At 36.3% G+C, this 19,218-nt stretch overlaps 1 protein-coding gene and 1 pseudogene across 6 annotated transcripts in view; one reads left to right on the forward strand and one right to left on the reverse strand.

Annotated features, from left to right (window-relative positions):
- Nucleotides 1-19,218, forward strand: part of SENP7 (SUMO specific peptidase 7) — a 206,919-nt gene that overhangs the window by 98,129 nt on the left and 89,572 nt on the right. For 4 of the 6 annotated variants that reach the window (XM_023212207.2, XM_023212222.2, XM_023212233.2 and 1 more), the window contains one exon: nt 7,458-7,655. The exons of the other annotated variants lie outside the window; for them this stretch is intronic. In XM_023212207.2, the coding sequence (XP_023067975.1) occupies nt 7,458-7,655 (198 nt within the window). The remainder of the gene's footprint in view (nt 1-7,457; nt 7,656-19,218) is intronic. 6 annotated transcript variants of the gene reach the window in all.
- Nucleotides 10,876-11,292, reverse strand: LOC111542685 (annotated as a pseudogene).

Raw genomic sequence — 19,218 nt, forward strand, 5'->3', positions numbered from 1 at the left:
GATTTTAAGGTACCACCACTCAGCTCCCAACTCCTCCTGGACTGTGTGCTTCAACTCTGTGGGACTTGTATCAGACCCCAACTTTGTTCTTTGGTACCTCAAGGTTAGGAATCCACTGTTCTGGGGGGCTGAGGTGCTCCTGGACTGCTGGTCATTACTCACCAATGGGTGGTGTCAGCCAAAGCATTTCGTAGTGCAGTGGCAGCTGGATGTATCCTCATTTGCATGTGCCAGCAGCAGTGGCAGTGTATTAGTGTGTTCTTAGACTGCTGATAAAGCCATACCCTTGACTGAGTACTTTATAAAGAAAAAGAGGTTTAATGGACTCACAGTTCCATGTGGCTTTGCGGGGACTCACAATTATGGCAGAAGGTGAAAGGAACGTCTTACATGGTGGTAGACAAGAGGGAATGGAAACCAAGTGAAAGGGGTTTCCCTTTATAAAACCATTAGATCTCATGAGATGTATTCACTTCCATGAGAACAGTATGGGGAAACTGCCCTTATGATTCAATGAACTCCCGCTAGGTCCCTCCCACAACACATGGGAAGATGAGATTTGGGTGGGGACGCAGCCAAACCGTATCACACAGTGTGGCCCAGTGCATGTCCGTTGGCTCTGGCAGGGTGCTAGTGGGGGCCAGGGTGCCTGCCTTCATGTGAGTGTTCACCACAGTGGCAGAGGCAATGTGGCTGGTGGGGTAGCAGGAATCCCTGCTGGTGACTGTGTGGGTGGTTGTGCTGTTGGTGGTGTTGGCACTGGTGTGGTGGTGCTGGTGGGTACAGGTCTTTGTGCTTTCTCTGTGTGCTGTAGGCAGGGATGGTTGCTCAGGATGGGGGAAGGTGTGCTGTTCTTTGTGCCTGGCTTCACTTCCTGGCAGTGTTGGTGCAAGGGTGAGGTACTTCTGGGGCCAAGGTTGGCTGGCTCTGTGCTCGCCATGGCTTGCACTGCAATGGTGGTCAGTGGGAGAGGGGGATGGACTGCACTCCCACAGTGGCAGGGCAGGGTGCATGCACAGTCACATGCTGCTGGGGCAAGGAAAGCAAAACCTTGCTGCACACATCTACATCAGCAAAGCAATGTGCGGGGTGGAGGGGCGGGGGTTGCCATGGGCCCAGGGGAAGCTGCAGTGTGTGGAGGGAGTGGCAGGCTCGTGCATGGTTTTGGGGGCCACCCCACAGGAGCTCTCTCCCTGTTAGGCAGGTCCTCCAGTGCAGGAGCTATGATACAGGACCCCAGGGCATCCAGTGCTGCCCTGCAAGCAGACTCCACCAGACTGCGGCCCTGGGAGTGGCCACAGACCAAGGATGGTCAGGTCAGACTGGCCTTGTTTCGTAGCCAAGACAACCCTGCAGAGTTCAGGTCCAACAGTTCCCCTAGGGCTGGTCTCTTATGGGAGCAAGTCGAGCCTAGGGTGATGGCCTTCACTGGCCATGCTCTGCTACGGACTCTCCTGCACCAAACCTTCTAGGCTCCACATCAGCTGGTGTGCTGCTCCTACCACTTCTCTAAGCAGCTCTCCCTGTCAACTCAAGTGTCTGTGGTGGTTGAGGGGTCTCCTCCTGCTGGGATTCCGAGACCCTTCAGGAGAGTGGATTGCTCCTTGCCAGTTCAACTTACCTGTTGCCCCCCAGAGTCACTGGGGGCTATAAATGAGTCCTGGTACATGGTAGCCCTGTGCAAAGTTCTCACCTTCCTCCCTCTTCAGCCTGGCTTCTGTGTCTTCCCTCCATCCAGTCTCTGTGCCTTCCCTCTGAAGATCTATTAGGAGTGCACCCATCGTCTTGGTCCCTTCGTGGTAGCTATTCCACCTGGCTGCATCTAGTCAGCCATTGTGTTGGGAGCCTGTTTTCATTTCTTTTGGGTCAATACCTAGGAGTTGGATTGCTAGGTCATATGGTAGGTGCATTCTTAACTTCGTAAGAAACTGTCAGACTGCTGTAAGTGATTGTGCCGTATTACATTCCCACCGGTAGCCGTGTAGGAGGGTTTCATTTTCTCCACACCCCTGCCAACACTTATATGGTCAGCCTCTTTATCATCATCCTTTCTAATGGAGGTGTAGTAGTATCTCTTTGTGGTTTTAATTGCATTTCCTTGATGACTGATGATGTTGAACATTTTTTCATGTGCTTTATTGGACTTTAAAAAATCTTCTCTAGAATATCTGTTGAATTTCTTTTGCTCCTTCCTCTTTTTTAAAACTTTTTTTTTTTACAGACCAGAAAGATAAGATTAATAATATTGAACATCTTTTTGTATGCATGTTGGCCATTTGTGCGCTTTTTTGGTGAAGTGTCCAAATGTTTTCTCCATTTTTTTTGAAAGACAAGAAATACTCTAAATAAAATTATGACAAAAGACATGAAAACAATGCCTTCATCCCAATTGTTAGTTATTTTCTAGAATCAAAATATAGGACTCCAAGTCTGAGGGGGAATTCTTTTCTCTGATATCTGAATTTATTTGGTCAAGCTTTATAATTAAGTCATGTTTATATATTCATTGATAAACTACTTTTGTTGAAAAATTTTAAAAAATTGAGGTTTTCTGGAAAATCAGTGTATTTTTTTATTAATAGACAAAAAATGTTATTTTTTTCTGCTGTGATTATGTTGGGTCTTCCTACAATTATAAAATTTCTCATATGTAAAACTGAAAAGATACAGTATATTTCTTATTTTTTCTTATTTTTTAGGAATGCTATTTTTTAAAGAATCTGAGTATATGGATCAATGATTATTTCCCTTCAAAAAAATTAAGTGAGTGTTAGTATAATAGTTTGGAGCTTTCCAAGGGACATTTTGTAAATAGATAATTGGATGGTTCTAAAAAGCCTAGGCAAGTAACAGGAACCAGCCTACCTAAATATATAGATTGTTGGGTTAGATGGAGTTCTCTGTTTAGCTGCCTTTTACTTTTCATTTTTACTGTGAAATATAATGTAACTAACAAAAAAATGACTGAAAGTTAAACGGTTCAATGAATCATTCATTAAATTTAATGTATTTTTAACAAGGTAGATTTTAACCACCACTGAGGAACAAAACAGAAAACTGCCTCAGAAGTTCTCAATCCCTGAAAATGATAACCCTTTAAAGCAGCAGTCCCCAACCTTTTTTGGCACCAGGGACTGGTTTCATGGAAGACAGTTTTTCCATGGATGGGGTTGAGAGTGGAGGTGGGTGGATGTTGTGGGGCGTGGTTTAGGCATGAAACTGTTCCACCTCAGATCATCAGGCTTTAGATTCTCATAAGGAGTGCACAAGTTAGGTCCCTTACATGTGAAGTTCAAAATAGGGTTCGTGCTCCTATGTGAATCTAATGCTGCTGCTGATCTGACGGGAGGCAGAGCTCAGGTGGTAATGCTCGCTCACCCACTGTTCACCTCCTGCTGTGTGGCCCAGTTCCTAACAGGCCACAGACTGGTACAAGGCAGCCTGGGGGCCGGAGACCCCTGCTTTAACGATAACCACTCCCCTAACTTTCAAAGTAATTACTTTCTTATTTTTCTTGGATAGTATTGTTAGCTAAGTATATATCCCTAAATACTAAATTTAGGTTTTATTTTGCCTGGTTTGAATGTTGCTCTTTACTCTTAAGTTTCTCTTCTGGTATACAGAGAAATCTTATGACACTTATATGTTGTAGATGTTTAGAATTTTTTCACCTTATTAGTTTGAGGGAAAAAGATTACTGACTTCTGTTGCCGGATATTTTTAGTCAGACAAATTATAAGAAAGTCAAACATGAAATAAGTATTTTTGTGGAGAAGCCAAATTGTCCTTCTCATTTAGAGACTCACTATTAGAATAATCAGTAAAATTACCAATGATTTGTTGTTTTCCAACGTAAATTCTTATTTGATCTGAGTGAATAGAAAAATGACTTTTTCCCAACATTGAATAGTCTCATATTTGAAATTATTAAAATTACCATGGAGATAATAATTTCCCCAGTAATTTAGCAAATACCTAAGTCATATAGTTTTTCCATTAGACTTAATTACATTTTATCCTTAAAATAAATTTCCTTAAAGTTTTGTTTGCATTTCTGTTTGGTCATTTAGAATTTTAAAATGTACAGTTGTAAAACTTATAAATAATAGACTGATAGTCTTTAAACATTTTGGCACATTTGCCATCTCTCGGTCTCTTTTTATGCATGTATATAGATGGGTATCACATGTACATGTATACATACACGTATACATACATTTTGGGGGGAACCATTTGAGAGTAAGTTGCAGGCATCATGGTATTTTATCTTCAGATACTTCAGCTTGGTTTTCCTAAGAACAATGACATTCTCTTACATAACAATTATAATATACTATCAAGAAAATTAACAGTAATTTCATATCATCATCTGCTATAAAATCTACAATCAGAATTTCCTGAGTGTTCCCAAAATGTCTTTTATTTATTTACTTTTAAATCTATTTGGCGAAAACCGCAGTTACTTTTGTACCTACCTAATAGAATCAAAATCAGGTTCCTGCGTTGTATTTGGTTATTATACCCCATTAGTCTCTTAATCTAGAAGAGTTCCCACCTGCTCTGCCCTTTTCCTTTTAACCATGACATTGAGTTTTGAGGAGTCCAGACCAGTTGTTCTGTAGAATGCCTCACAGTCTATATTTTTATTATTTTTCTGGGCTTACCCTTATGATTAGGGCCAGGTTACATTTTTGGCAGGAATATTTCATACCTGATGTCATGTACTTCTTATTGCACATATCAGGGGATACATAATTTCTGGTTGTTTCACTCTTAGTAGTCCTGTGTTTGATCACTTGCATAAGATGGTACCTGCCAGATCTGTTCATTGTAAAGACACCTTTTCCTCTTTGCAATTAATAATCATCTGTGAACTCAATTATCTGTTTGTGGAAAAAAAGGTTATTTGTGGCATTATAAATGTGCTAATCTCACAGGGATGTCTTAACTTTAAGACAGCCTTACTGGGTTTCTTTAGTAAGCTTGTGTTGCCCCTCTCTACAATGATTATTTGAAAACTTTTTTCAAACCTACGTTCCTTTATCTTTCGTATCACTTGTAAGAGGTTTTGGTTCCTTCTCCTTCTTGGAAGGGTGAAAGGAATGCCTTTTCTCCTATCATAAACCAGTGTGGTGTGAAGCAGTTAAGAGGGCTGGCAAGAAATTTGAGAGTGTATGGTTCTGGATCCCATTTTCAATACTCACTTGTTTTGCTTAGATATTAATCGGTCTATCTTGGTCTCCTCAGCTGCATGAGAAGAATAATTTTTAAGCCCCTCATGGAGTGGTTGTGAGGATTAAATGAAATAAATTATTGTAAAATGCTTAGCACAGTGCCTGGTATATAGTACATGTTCAATAAATATTAGCACTTATGCAATTTCTTAGGAAACTTACTGTGTTAATTATCCTGCCTTCTGTGTCTTCAACCCTTACGTGCTTCCCATAAGCATTTAAACTTACGCAAATATTTCCTATCTTAAACTAGCCAATCAACCAATAACTGACTAAAAACCCTTTCCTGCTTCTCACGTCTATTTTCAGGTCTTGTCTTATTTTCCACTTTCATAACCGTATTTCTCCTTTGCTCCTTTCCCTTTACTGATCCCGCTGTATTCTGGTTTCTGCTCCCACCATTCTACTAAACTACCTCTGATAAAGTCATCATTATCTCCGTAAATTAATTTTTATTACCTGTTATTCTTAGTACTTCCATTTTATTCTTCATAAACATCAAAATGGTATTTTAAAAATGTAGTTCTGATCTCACTGTTTCCTAATTAAGACTAGTTAATTTCTGTTGCTGTTGACATAAAGTCTCAGATCCTTAATATAGTTTGCTAAGTCCTGCCTAACTGCCCATTCCTAGACACATTACCTCTTTATTCTGAATACATGAGTCAGGTAAGTCCTTTAATTTCTTTGAAGAAGCTTTACTCATTTTCATTTTGTCCTGTTTTTTGGACCTTTCTCCATTTTTTACTTGTTTTCTTTGGATAGTGCCTATCCTTCTTTGAGACTTCAGCTTTAAGGTCATATTCTCAGAAACTTGTCTCAGAAGAAATGCAACATCTGTATTTCTTCTTCATAGCACATATTATAATTCTAATTAAATAGTGAATTGGTTTATTCTTCTCTGTAATGCACACCCCATGAAGGCAAAAACTCAACTATTTTGTTTGTAGTAGAAACTCCAGATTATACTAGCATAGTTGTTTTGCTGGAAGATGTTCAGTAAGTGCTTGTAGAATGAATTATTATTGATCCATAGAGATGTCACTCATTTATTTTAAAATAATTTTTAAACTAATAGCTTAACTTTTATTTATTTATTTATTTATTTTTTAAATTATACTTTAAGTTCTAGGGTACATGTGCACAACGTGCAGGTTTGTTACACATGTATACATGTGCCATGTTGGTGTTTTTTCTTTTCTTTTTTTTTGTGCAACATGTTTGGAGTTTTCAGTATGTTCTGTGGAAGTACCCTGGAGACTTTACCCTCTTCCTGCTAGATGGTCTGGGGATATACACTCAAGTGGCTGCTGAGAACAAGTGTTTTTGTTTTGAGAGTTCCTGTTTTATCTTGAAAATACATGAACATATTGCTGTTTCTTAATATTCTTGTGTTCGATAAGCAAACAAACAAAAAGTGCCTAAAACTGTTTCATAGGTAGTAAAATAGACACTCTTCTGATTAAACATTTCACAGTACTTTCAGCCATTCCTCACTTGACATTGTTTTAAGTGCACTTGTAGCCTGTTCACACCACTGCAGAAACTATGTTCCATAGTTTTTGGAATTCCAGAACTAAACATAGTTATTCAAGTATTCAGCATAAAAATGTATTGAATGAGAAGATGGGTAAAACATGATGAGCAAAACTGTTGCTGGAACTGCTTGCATTTATCAGTCTTTTTTTTTTTTTTGAAATTGATATAGGTACAGTAAGATAAATGTTATAAGTTGACCTATTTTAGAAATAAGGTAAAATTAAATCTGTATCTTAAGACTCTATAAGCTTAAGAATGTAAATGATGCAGTAGTGCATCCTTAGTTTTAATAATGTTTTCTGAATCAACAAATGCTAAAACAAAAACACATTTTTAAAGCAAACAGCGGTTACATCTGTGATGAGATCTGCAAATGAACACTGTCCTTCCACTAACATTGTTAATAAACATGAATGCATTGCCAGGAGTCTAGCAGATGTACATGTGTAATGATAGTTGTAGTATACTTGACAGAATTCTGAAGAAAATCTCAACTTAAGTGAAATAGACTTTACTTTTTAAGGTATCTTTCATAATAGTTGGGCATTTTTTCTTTTTTCTTAGGGTATTTACAGTTTCTTGAAGAACTGAAATTTAGAATTTCTGGAGATATTAGTTTGTGATGAATTCATGTATTCTACAATGTGTAGTACCATATATACTAATTATTTATGTGTATAACAGGCAACTCAAAGTTATGTTGACGAATGTCCTACGGACGGATTTAGGACGAAAATTCAGAAAGACCCTACCTAGAAACGATGCTAATTTATGTGATGCCAACAAGGTGCAATCAGACTCATTGCCTTCGACATCTGTTGACAGCCTAGAGACATGTCAAAAATTAGAACCTCTTCACCAAAGCCTTAATTTATCTGAAAGGTATGTTGTTCAGTATTGATTTTGTTCAACTTACCACATTTGAAATAATATGAATCCCGTACTCCTAATGATAAAATTGTTGAAATGACCTCAAAGAAGATTTGCATATATAGGCATACCACACTCTAAAGCAAATCTTAAAGCTGACTATCTTAATTTACAAAGTTAGCTGATGTTTCTGTACTTCATTAAGCAGATTGACATGGAATTATATTTAAAAACAAGTATCATTAGTGCATTTAACTTATTTTATTATAATTTGATTCATGTACACATCTTTTTAGGGATTATTTTATGATTAAAATGAAGATACATATATATACATGTGTGTGTATATGTATTATATGCATATAAATGTGTGCGTGTATATATGCATTTATATTTTCTTCATCTTTAACATCCTTTCAAAATTTTATCTAATCTAGATCCTAACCACTTTTGACTTTTGTGAGCTTGTATTTTAAATGAATTTTTAAAACGGAGATGATGTTAAAATATTGCCTCTGGGTTTTTAATAGTAAATATTCAGTTTAATTTTGTAAAGTAACAAAACTAATTTTGTTTTGTATTTTTTGAAAGAATTACATGGGAGTTTGGGGCTGAAAACTAGGAATTAGCTGTAGGAATCTATAACAATATCTTTTATATATTACTATTTACAGTTTCAGCCATTAAATGAATGTTTTGGGGGGAAGGTACTTTATTTTCAGTTAGAATAACCTATAATTAGCTACACAGTACTTTGGTTATATGGTCTGTAATCTGAATGACAGTATGTAAGTGCTTGAAGCCAAGACCCAGATAAAAACTGCTAACTTTCAACACAGTTATTTTTAAAATAAAGGTAGAATTCTTGTCAAAACATCTGAACATATTATACATTAATTTTTAGGGAGGATACTTCTTTAAAAAAGGCAAAAATCATAAAAAGCTAAGTTTAATGAAGAAATTTCTTGTTAGCTTATACCTGATATACATTTAATTTTCTAAAACACTGTAAATCTTAGAGTCAGACAGCTTAGCATCAGTAATTTATGAAGCAGCTTGCTCTCATTCTATATTCTAGCAGATTTCCTCCCCAGTACAGGTTAACTAATCTCTTACTGTACTGACAGATGTAAATAAAGGGGCTGCTTAAAGCAATGACCTTCTAATATCTTTTACTCTTTTGAAAGGAAGTTTTAAACTCTCTTCAAATGACAACAGACTCATGCATGTCCTCATCCTATGTCTATCCTTTTTCCAATCAGAACAGCGTGGTGATCCATTCTCTCAGAATAATAGTTTTACCACTAGGAATTTTTAGCATATAGATTATGTGTTCATGAAATTTAAATATAATGTGAAGTAAAGAGTCCCAGTAAGATTTTAATTGGTTTTTTGCTGTGTTTTTAAATATTTGTTGTTTTTTGTTCAGTTAGTGGGTAAACTAGAAGCTAGTCCAGACCTCTTTCCTCAGCTCCAGGTGTCCTAAACTCAACTTGTTGTAAAGTGAGAACCTCATCTTTTTTTTTTTTTTTTAAATATATATATATATTTATTATACATTAAGTTCTAGGGTACATGTGCATAACGTGCAGGTTTGTTACATATGTATACATGTTCCGTGTTGGTGTGCTGCACCCATTAACTTGTCATTTACATTAGGTATATCTCCTAATGCTATCCCTCTCCCCTCCCCCTCCCCACAATAGGCCCCGGTGTGTGATGCTCCCCTTCCTGTGTCCAAGTGATCTCATTAGAACCTCATCTTTTCTCAAACTTGTACCTGTTTTTGTATTCCCCCCATCTGAGTGATTGACACCACTTACAAATTTTAACTTGGGAATTGTCTTTGACTCCTCTTTTTTCCTTATCCTATATCCAGTCATTTAACATAAATATATATATATGTATTTTTTGGGGGGGTGGGGACAGAAAATTAAACCTTATTTATTTTTAAAACCAAACCACTAGGAAAATATATCACAGCCTGGAAACAGTAAATGGACAGGCTATATTATCATTTCAAGTAATAAGTTGGTGAAAATACAATGAGGTTGATATCAAAACAGTAAGGTGCCATGCTAGGGCAGGAACACTGTGTTGCAACAGCCCCAGGCAGAAATGGCATTTGGTAATGGGGGCTGCCTCTCCTTTGCTTTAAAGGAGTCAGCTCATCCTAGCCCAAGTTGCTTACTTTTTCTTCCTTGAATTTCCTGTTGCCAGGGGTTTGTCTCAGTTGGGCTCTGTTAATTCAGGAGGCTAAGTACGCAATGCTAGGTTTAGGCTTTCATTCTATCTGTTCTATAAAATCCAGGTTTTTCCAAATCCAGTACTTCATAACTCTTTTATAATCAAGTAGCCAAGTGCTCCTCTTTTACTGTTCATTTCTAGATACCAATATATATCACAGTCAAAACCCCTTTCTCTTCCAAGGGGAAAGTGTTACTGCAAGATTGTCCTTTCATTTTGCTACACACAGCCTCAGGGTCCATCAACCAGTAATTATGCTTCCCAATAATTAGTGTGTCGTCGCCTCTCATGTTTTTGCATGGTCTCCAGGCTGAAAGATGCAGCATGTAATAATTATAAGAAATGTACATCCACATCTTGATGCCCAGAAATGGGGATCCACAAGGAACCTTTCAAAGTTCTTATCCAAACTAGTCTCCCTACCAATTCCACATCCTAAAATCAACTTGTATGCCCTTGTATAAATTAAACAAAACCAAGAAAACAAAGACCCAGAAAACTTTTTTCCCTTCTAAGTTAGTGACCTCACGGATTTTGTTTCACAGCTTATGGAAAATGGTGTGGTGACACTTCTGGTAAACAGGATGTTGGCAACAAAGAGAAAATATCTCTCGTCAAACTCCACCAACTCTAACCTGCCAGCCTGTTGGTACCTGTGTAGTAAGAAGAGTCTGGTGCCTTGGAGGACTCTGGCTTGTTACAGGGAAGATCCTTACTGCCAGGACAAGCGCTGGCCACAGGAAATATAAGCTCTAAAACTCTCCTGTAATATCTCTGACCCAATTTTGCACCACTTTTTTCCATTTCATTTTTTAGGACTGAAACATAAAAGAACCAGTGTCTAGAGGCAAGTGACATATGTCTTAACACTTGTGGCCATCCTTACTTTCTTCATTCATAAACTTCGCTTAAAAGACTAAAGTTCCCAATTCCTTATAAAAAATACGTTCTTGCCCTCAGTCCCGATGGCTGCTGGCAAAGATTTTTATTTCCCAATGGCTAAGAGAGCTTCCTTCATCTTCTTGGTCGTAGTTGGGATGAGGTGCACGTGGTCATCCACACACTTGGTCACACAACCGTCTAGCTGCTGCTTCACCTGAAGCTCCTTACTCCCAGCATCTATTGAATCTTTAGCTTTGTTATTGCATTGCATGGTGCACCGGGCCAGGTGGTCCTTGAACTTCTCCAACTCACTGATGACCAAAGCCTGAGCTTGAGCCAGAGGCACATGGCAGCGCTTGATGCACTGGTGCACCTGCTGCAGGGAGGCCTGGGTGTCTTCACAACAGCTGGTGCTGCACCGGAACATGAGACCCTGCATTTTCTGAATGTTCTCTTTCTCCAGACTCTTCACCATGGAGTCTGCCGCCTCCTGCACCTACAGCTGCGGTAGCTCTGCCATGGTGTCCCTGCGCTGCCCTGTGTTGCGCCATCATATATAGTTATTTTTAACCCCTAAATTTGTCTTTTAAAGGATCTCTTCTCCATCTTTATTGCCAGCGCATCAGTTCAAGCCCTAATAACTTCGCGCCTTTTATTACTATGGTAGTAACTTGATTAGGTTTCCTTTACATAGCCTTTTTCTTCTTGTTTTATTCTTTATATTGTTGTCAAAATATTTATTCTAAAAGGTAGATCTTGCTTGCCACTTACTAGTTTAACATCTTTCAATGGCTCCACATAATCTCCTGGATAAAGTTCAAACTTCTTAGTTTGGCACACAAGGCCGTTAATGATCTCACCTTTGCTTATCTCTAACTTTGTGTCTGTCTATTCCTCCATATTCACAATGTACTTCAGATTTAGAAAATGATTTTCAGCTTACTGAATGTGTATACTGTTGTATACATCCTGTTTGTTTTCTTGTCTTGGAAACTATCCTCCTCTTTTTTTTTTTTAAGGAAGCCTTCCTTGATTCCAGCCTCCAAATCTATATATGATCCCTTTCTTTGTCTTGCTAAACAGCTTGTTAGTATATCATAACATTTATCACACTATATTGTGATTTTTAGTTTCTCTTCCTCCCTGCAGCAAACTTCCTGAGGATAGGAACTATATTTTATTTCTTATTTTTTCTTTATTCCTAATATAGTACTGGACACTTATCAAATGCTCAGTAAATGTTTGCTGGATAAAAGGAGATTGCTTCTCACCAGAGTTGCATCTCTAGACACTCTGTCTAACATATATTTTCTCTGTAAGAACCAATTATATGTTCAGTAATTTTGGTGACAACCAGGAAAAGAGATATTAGAAACGTCAGATAAGGAAACTGGAGAACTCTTTTGTGTATGGCTTTGGATAGATATTTTCTACCTGAGACTTGCTATATATAATAGGAGACTTCTGCTTTCTTCAGTCTTTGCTTAACTTTGATATGAGGCTTTTTGTTTTATTTTCATTTCTACTCAGGACTTAAACTTTTAGAAAGATAAGAGGGAGAAACATTTATTTCTGCATTTTAATTTTATCCTAAAGTGTAATCATTGAGTAAACCAAAATTACTCATTCAGTTCCAGAAATAGTATTTCGTTGGACGTTTTATTTGCATTCTGGAATCTAAAGAAGTAAAGTAAGTATCTTGCCTTTTATGTGAGGGCAGTTTGGCTTTTTGATTTCAGGATAAAATTGAGAAGAAAAATGTAAAAGACAGTTCAAATCAGTTTTGTAAGTAATGGAGAAAAGGGTTTTAGAAATATCAAAAGAGTTTTAGAAATATCAAACTAGCAGTATGTGGAATGCACATTTATTTTTTAAAATATGTAAACAGCATTTTAGTGTTAGTTTTATCTCCATGTATGGTTCATATCTATTTTCCTGGGAGAAAATTCCAGACATCTATAAGTCTTTGTCAATAGGAAGGAAATAACCTAGTGGGACACATATACAAGGCTTTTGAGAAAATAAACTATCTTTCTTCTGCTTTCATCAGGTTGTACCAGAGATTGTTAGAGAAATATGGAGATAGTGTACCCATATTCCATTAAGAAGAGTTAGCTGCTGGTACTTGGAATTTCTGTAAATATATTTATTTATCTTTGTCTTAAATTTATATGCATTTGAAGTTTTAAAAAAATTACGTGTTCCAGATATGTGATGGTAAAACTATTTAGATATTGCAATGTTCCTATCATTTTAAGATTTTTTAAGCCAGTGGTCTAGTTGAGTGGTGATAATTATTCACTTAAAATTTAACTTAATAAAAGAACAAATTTAGAAACTGTGAATCTCTTTAATAAAGTTACTCAAAGATTAAATTTTCTCTACATACCTTTAAGATGCTGATTTAGAAGGTATATTTTAAATTATATCATCTGGGACAAGCATAGAGTTATGAGAATCCTCTTAAAATGCTACATAACACAATTTTAGAAAGGCATTCATTGCAGCAAAATGAAAATTAAATTAGTATTGTAATTTTTGGCTCATTATAGATTTGTTAGTGGATATAATTATGTTATCTTTCAGCAAGGACTTCATTTCTCTAAAAATGTGCTCTATAGATGAAGTTGTATGTTAATAGCTCTTTCTAGTTCTTTAGCTTTTTCCTTCCATTATTAAGTTATTTGAATATGACAATTACCTTGCTATTTAAACAAGGAGGGAACCTGTAGTTTGCAATTGAGAAAACTAAGAGTCGGAGAGAATAACCATGCAGAGACACAGTCAGAAAATGGTACTACTTCTCAGGCCAGTATACTTTCTGCCACCTCTCACTGCATTTCAAAATTCATTTCTGCTTTGTTTTAGTATATTTACGATATTTTGAAGTGGGATTTCATAATATTAGTAAATAAAATTAAATAAACTCTACCTTACATACTGATACTGTTTACATACTTAGGAAAAAATTGGGTAAATATGTGAAATGACAACTTTTAGTTCTTCCTTCCAGATTGAGATAGTATGAAAGATGAAGTATACACCTTTGTATACTTTCAATTCCTTGCAGAAATTCAGAACTTCTGAAATGCTGACTAGTCCTGGAATATCCTTGACTGTGCTAATTTATAAACCTGTACTGCAAAAGACAGCTTAGGTATTGTTAATTTAGTCCTCAGTTTATAGATTTGTGTTCTTTAAGGCTATCACACAAAATTCCTTGTTTCCTCAAGGTACCCTAACTGGATAAGTTTTCAATAGTTGATGAAAGGTGTTTGGGCTGTGGCTGTGTGCTATGAAGAGCTGTGTGTACTGTAGTCGTTGCTGTTTATATACTTTAATTGTGTATTAAAAATTGCAAACATCTAGTAAGATTTTTTATCAGGATTGCAGAGCATAGTAAATTATAAGTATTATTTGAAAGGGTAGTTTATAGCTTTGAGCAAGACTACAATAATATGAAAATTATTACAGAAATATTAAAATTAAGTGATATTCCGTTTATTGTGTTATTTACTATGTGCCAGGAATTATGCTAACTGCTTTCCATCTATTATCTCATTTAATCTTAACAACTTTGTAAGGGAGATATTTTTCTTCCCATTTTAGAGATGAGAAGATCAATGTGTAGAGGTAGAAATTATGGTAATTAACTTGCCCAAGGATTTATAGTTATAAGGTGGTAAAATAAGAATCCAGACCTATGTTGATCTAACTTCAAAGTCTTTGCTGTTAATTCCTGTGCCATACTGCTTCTCTTTGCATTTTCACCCTTCTGAAGTTAAATTTTTTTCATCAGTAAAGTAGGAATTGAACTTTGCTACAGATACCATATCTAATTCATTATTTTTATTTTATTTTATTAAATAAATAATAAAATAACCTATACCACAGTTTCTTTATCCACTTGTTGATGGATGGGCATTTGGGTTGGTTCCACGTTTTTGCAGTTGTGAATTGTGCTGCTATAAACACACGTGTGCAAGTAGCTTTTTCATATAATGACTTCCTTTCCTCTGGGTAGATACCCAGGAATGGGATTGCTGGATCAAATGGTAGTTCTGCTTTTAGTTCTTTAAGGAATCTCTACTCTGTTTTCCACAGTGGTTGTCCTAGTTTACATTCCCACAAGCAGTGTAGAAAAGTTCCCTTTTCATCACATCCATGACAACATCTACTATTTTTTGATTTTTTTTGATTATGGCCATTCTAGTAGGAGTAAGGTGGTACCGCATTGTAGTTTTGATTTGCATTTCCCTGATCATTTGTGATGTTGAGCACTTTCTCATATTTTCTTTGGCCATTTGTATATCTTCTTTGAGAATTGTCTATCCATGTCCTTAGCCCACTTTTTGATGAGATTGTTTTTTTCTTGTTGATTTGTTTGCATTTGTTACAGATTCTGGATATTAGTCCTTTGTCAGATGTATACATTGTGAAGATTTTTTTCCTACTCTGTGGGTTATCTGTTTACTCTGCTGACTGTTCCTTTTGGTATGCAGAAGCACGTTAGTTCAATTAAGTCCCAGCAATTTATCTTTGTTTTTATTGCATTTGTTTTGGGTTCTTGGTCAGAAAATCCTTGCCTAAGCCAATGTCTAGAAGGAATTTTCCAATGTCATCTTCTAGAATTTTTATAGATTCAGGTCTTAGATTTAAGTCCTTAATCCATCTTGAGTTGATTTTTGTGTAAGGTGAGAAATGAGGCTCCAGTTTCATTTTCCTACATGTGGCTAGCCAATTATCCCAGCACCATTTGTTGAAAAGGGTGTCCTTTCCTCACTTCATGGTTTTGTTTGCTTTGTCGAAGATCAGTTGGCTGTAAATATTTGTGATTATTTTATTTCTGGGTTCTCTATTCTCTTCCATTGGTCTGGGTGTTTATTTTTATATCAGTACCATGCTGTTCTGGTGACTATGGCCTTATAGTATGCGATCAGGTAATGTGATGCCCGTAGAGTTGTTCTCTTTGCTTAGTCTTGCTTTGGGTTTGCAGGCACTTTTTTGGGTTCATATGAATTTTATAATTTTTTTTTCTAATTTTGTGAAGAATGATGGTGGTATTTTGATGGGAATTGCATTGAATTTGTGGTCAATGCAATGTGGTCATTTTCACAATATTGATTCTACCATTCATGATTATGGGATGTGTTTCCAGTTGTTTGTGTCATCTATGATTTCTTTCAGCAGTGTTTTGTAGTTTTCCTTATAGAGGTTTTTTGACTCCTTAGTTAGATATATTCCTAAGTATTTTGTTTTTATTTTTTGGCAGCTTTTGTAAAAGGGGTTGAGTTTTGGATTTGATTCTCTGCTTGGTCGCTGTTGGTGTATAGAAGAGCTGCTGATTTGTGTACATTAATCTTGTATGCAGAAACTTTGCTGAATTCTTTTATCAGTTCTAGGAGCTTTCTGGAGGAATCTTTAGGGTGTTCAAGATAAATGATCATAGTGTCAGCAAATAGGGATAGTTTGACTTCCTCTTTATCGATTTGGATGCCCTTTATTTTTTCTCTTGTGTGATTGTTCTGGCTTGGACTTCCAGTACTGTGTTGAAGAGGAGTGGTGAGAGTGGTCATCCTTGTCTTGTTCCAGTTCTCAGAGGGAATGCTTTCAACTTTTCCCCATTCAGTATTGTGTTGGCTGTGGGTTTGTCATAGATGGCTTTTATTATATTGAGGTATATCACTTGTATGCCGATTTTGCTGAGAGTTTTAATCATAAAGAGATGCTGGATTTTGTTGAATGCTTTTTCTGCATCTATTGAGGTGATCATGGGATTTTTGTTTTTAATTCTGTTTATGTGGTGTGTCGCATTTATTGACTTGCATGTGTTAAACCATCCCTGCATTCCTAATATGAAACCTGTTATCATGGTGGATTATCTTTTTGACATGTTGTTGGATTCAGATAGCTCATATTTTGTTAAGGACTTTTGCGTCTGTGTTCACCAGGGGTATTGGTCTGTAGTTTTCTTTTTTTATGTCCTTTCTTGATTTTGGTATGAGGGTGATACTGTCTTTATGGAATGATTTAGGGAAAGTTCCCTCTTTATCTTGTGGAATAGTGTCAGTAGGATTGGTACCAATTCTTTGAATGTCTGGTAGAATTCTGTTGTGAATCCGTCTGGTCCTGGACTTTTTTGTTGTTGTTGGTAATGTTTAAATTACCCTTTCAGTTCTCGCTGCTTGTTATTGGTCTGTTCAGGGTACCTAATTCTTCCTATTTTAAGCTAGGAGGGTTCTATCTTTACAGGAATGTATTCTTCTAGGTTTTCTAGTTTATGAGTATAAAGGTGTTTATAGTAGCCTTGAATGATCTTTTGTATTTCTGTGTTGTCAGTTGTAATATCTCCCGTTTTGTTTCTTATCGAGCTCATTTGGATTTTCTCTCTTCTTTTCTTGGTTAATATTGCTAATGGTCTATCAATTTTATTTCTCTTTTCAAAAAACCAGCTTTTTGTTTTATTTATCTTTTATTTTTTTTTGGTATTAATTTCATTTAGCTCTGCTCTGATCTTGGTTATTTCTTTTGTTCTGCTGGGTTTGGGTTTGATTTGTTCTTGTTTCTCTAGTTCTTTGAGGTGTGACCTTAGATTGCCTGTTTGTCCTCTTTCAGACTTTCTGATGTAGGCATTTAAGGCTATGAACTTCCCTCTTAGCATCGCCTTTGCTGTGTCCCAGAGATTTTGATAGGTTGAACTGGACAACACTATTGTTCAGTTGGAAAAGTTTTTAAATTTCCATCTTGATTTCGTTTTTCACCCAATGATCACCAGGAGCAGGTTATTTAATTTCCATGCGTTTGCATGGTTTTGAAGGTTCTTTTTGGAGTTGATTTCCAGTTTTATTCCACTGTGGTCTGAGAGAGTGCTTGGTATGATTTCAGTTTTCTCAAATTTATAGAGGCTTGTTTTGTGGCCTATCATATGGTCTATCTTGGAGAAAGTTCCATATGCTGTTGAATAGAATGTATATTCTGTGGTTGTTGGATGGAATGTTCTGTGTATATGTGCTAAGTCCATTTGTTCCAGGGTATAGTTTAAATCCACTGTTTCTTTGTTGACTTTCTGTCTTGATGACCTGTCTAGTGCTGTGAATGGAGTATTGAAGTCCCCTACTATTATTGTGTTGCTGTCTATCTCATTTCTTAGGTCTAGTAGTAGTTGTTTTATAAATTTGGGAGCTCCAGTGTTAGATGCATATATGTTTATATTTTCCTGTTGGACTAGTCCTTTTATCCTTATATAATGTCCCTCTTTGTCTTTTCTAACTGCTGTTTCTTTAAAGTTTGTTTTGTCTGATTTAAGAATAGCTACTCCTGCTTGCCTTTGCTGTCCATTTGCCTGAAATGTCTTTTCCACCCCTTTACCTTAAGTTTGTGCAAGTCCTTATGTGTTAGGTGAGTGTCTTGAAGGCAGCAGATAGTGGCTGGTGAATTCTTAATCATTCTGCAATTCTGTATCTTTTAAGTGGACCATTTAGGCCATTTACATTCAATGTTAGTATTGAGATGTGAGGTACTATTCCATTTATTGTGCTATTTGTTGCCTGTATACCTGGTTTTTTTGTTTTTTTTGTTTTTTTTTTTTAATTCAAGCTTGTTTTATTAGATTCAACAGATATCAAATGACATTTCAATAAATAAAATCAGAACAAATATAAAGAATTACTGAAGTCATACATGTTCTTTATGAAAATGTGCACAGTTGATTAATATTAATATAATCACTAATATACTCATAACCTTTTGCTATTTCATAATCACAAACAAAGAAAAGTTGAGTCAAGTAGCAATTCCCCATATTAAATTCCTATATACCTTTTTGAACAAACATTGTATACAAAAATATTTGAAGGATTTTTTGTTTCTTTGTTTTAGAGACAGCGTCTCTCTCTGTCGCCTAGGCTGGAGCACAATGGTGTAATCATAGCTCATTGCAGCCTTGATCTCTTATGCTTAAGGGATCCTCCTGCCTCAGCCTCCTGAGTAGCTGGGACTACAGGCACATGTCGCTATGACCTGCTAATTTTTAAATATTTTGTGAAACAATGTCTCACTATATTGCTCAGGCTGGTCTCGAACTCCAGGGCTTATGTAATCCTCCCACCTCGGCCTCCCAAAGTGCTGGGATGACAGGCATGAACCACCACTCCTGGCCAATATTTGAAGTTTTTAATGTGGCAAATGACTTTGCTTCTTGTTTGTTAACTAATCTAGACAGCACTACTCATCAGGCATAATGCATATCTAAAATGTTTCAGTGTTTTGTTTTAATAACACTCATAGTGGAGAGATCAGTCTTACATAAATGTGCTGACAGAAATGAAAGAAGAGATTTTAAGACAATTTCAGCAAGGTCAGGACATTTGTTTTTAACTTTTATTCAACAAGGACTAAGCAATGCTGTATTTTCTTTTTTTTAATTTTATTTTTATTTTATTATTAT

Source organism: Piliocolobus tephrosceles, chromosome 2 (genome assembly GCF_002776525.5).
Source record: "Piliocolobus tephrosceles isolate RC106 chromosome 2, ASM277652v3, whole genome shotgun sequence".
In the NCBI taxonomy this organism is placed as follows: domain Eukaryota; kingdom Metazoa; phylum Chordata; class Mammalia; order Primates; family Cercopithecidae; genus Piliocolobus; species Piliocolobus tephrosceles.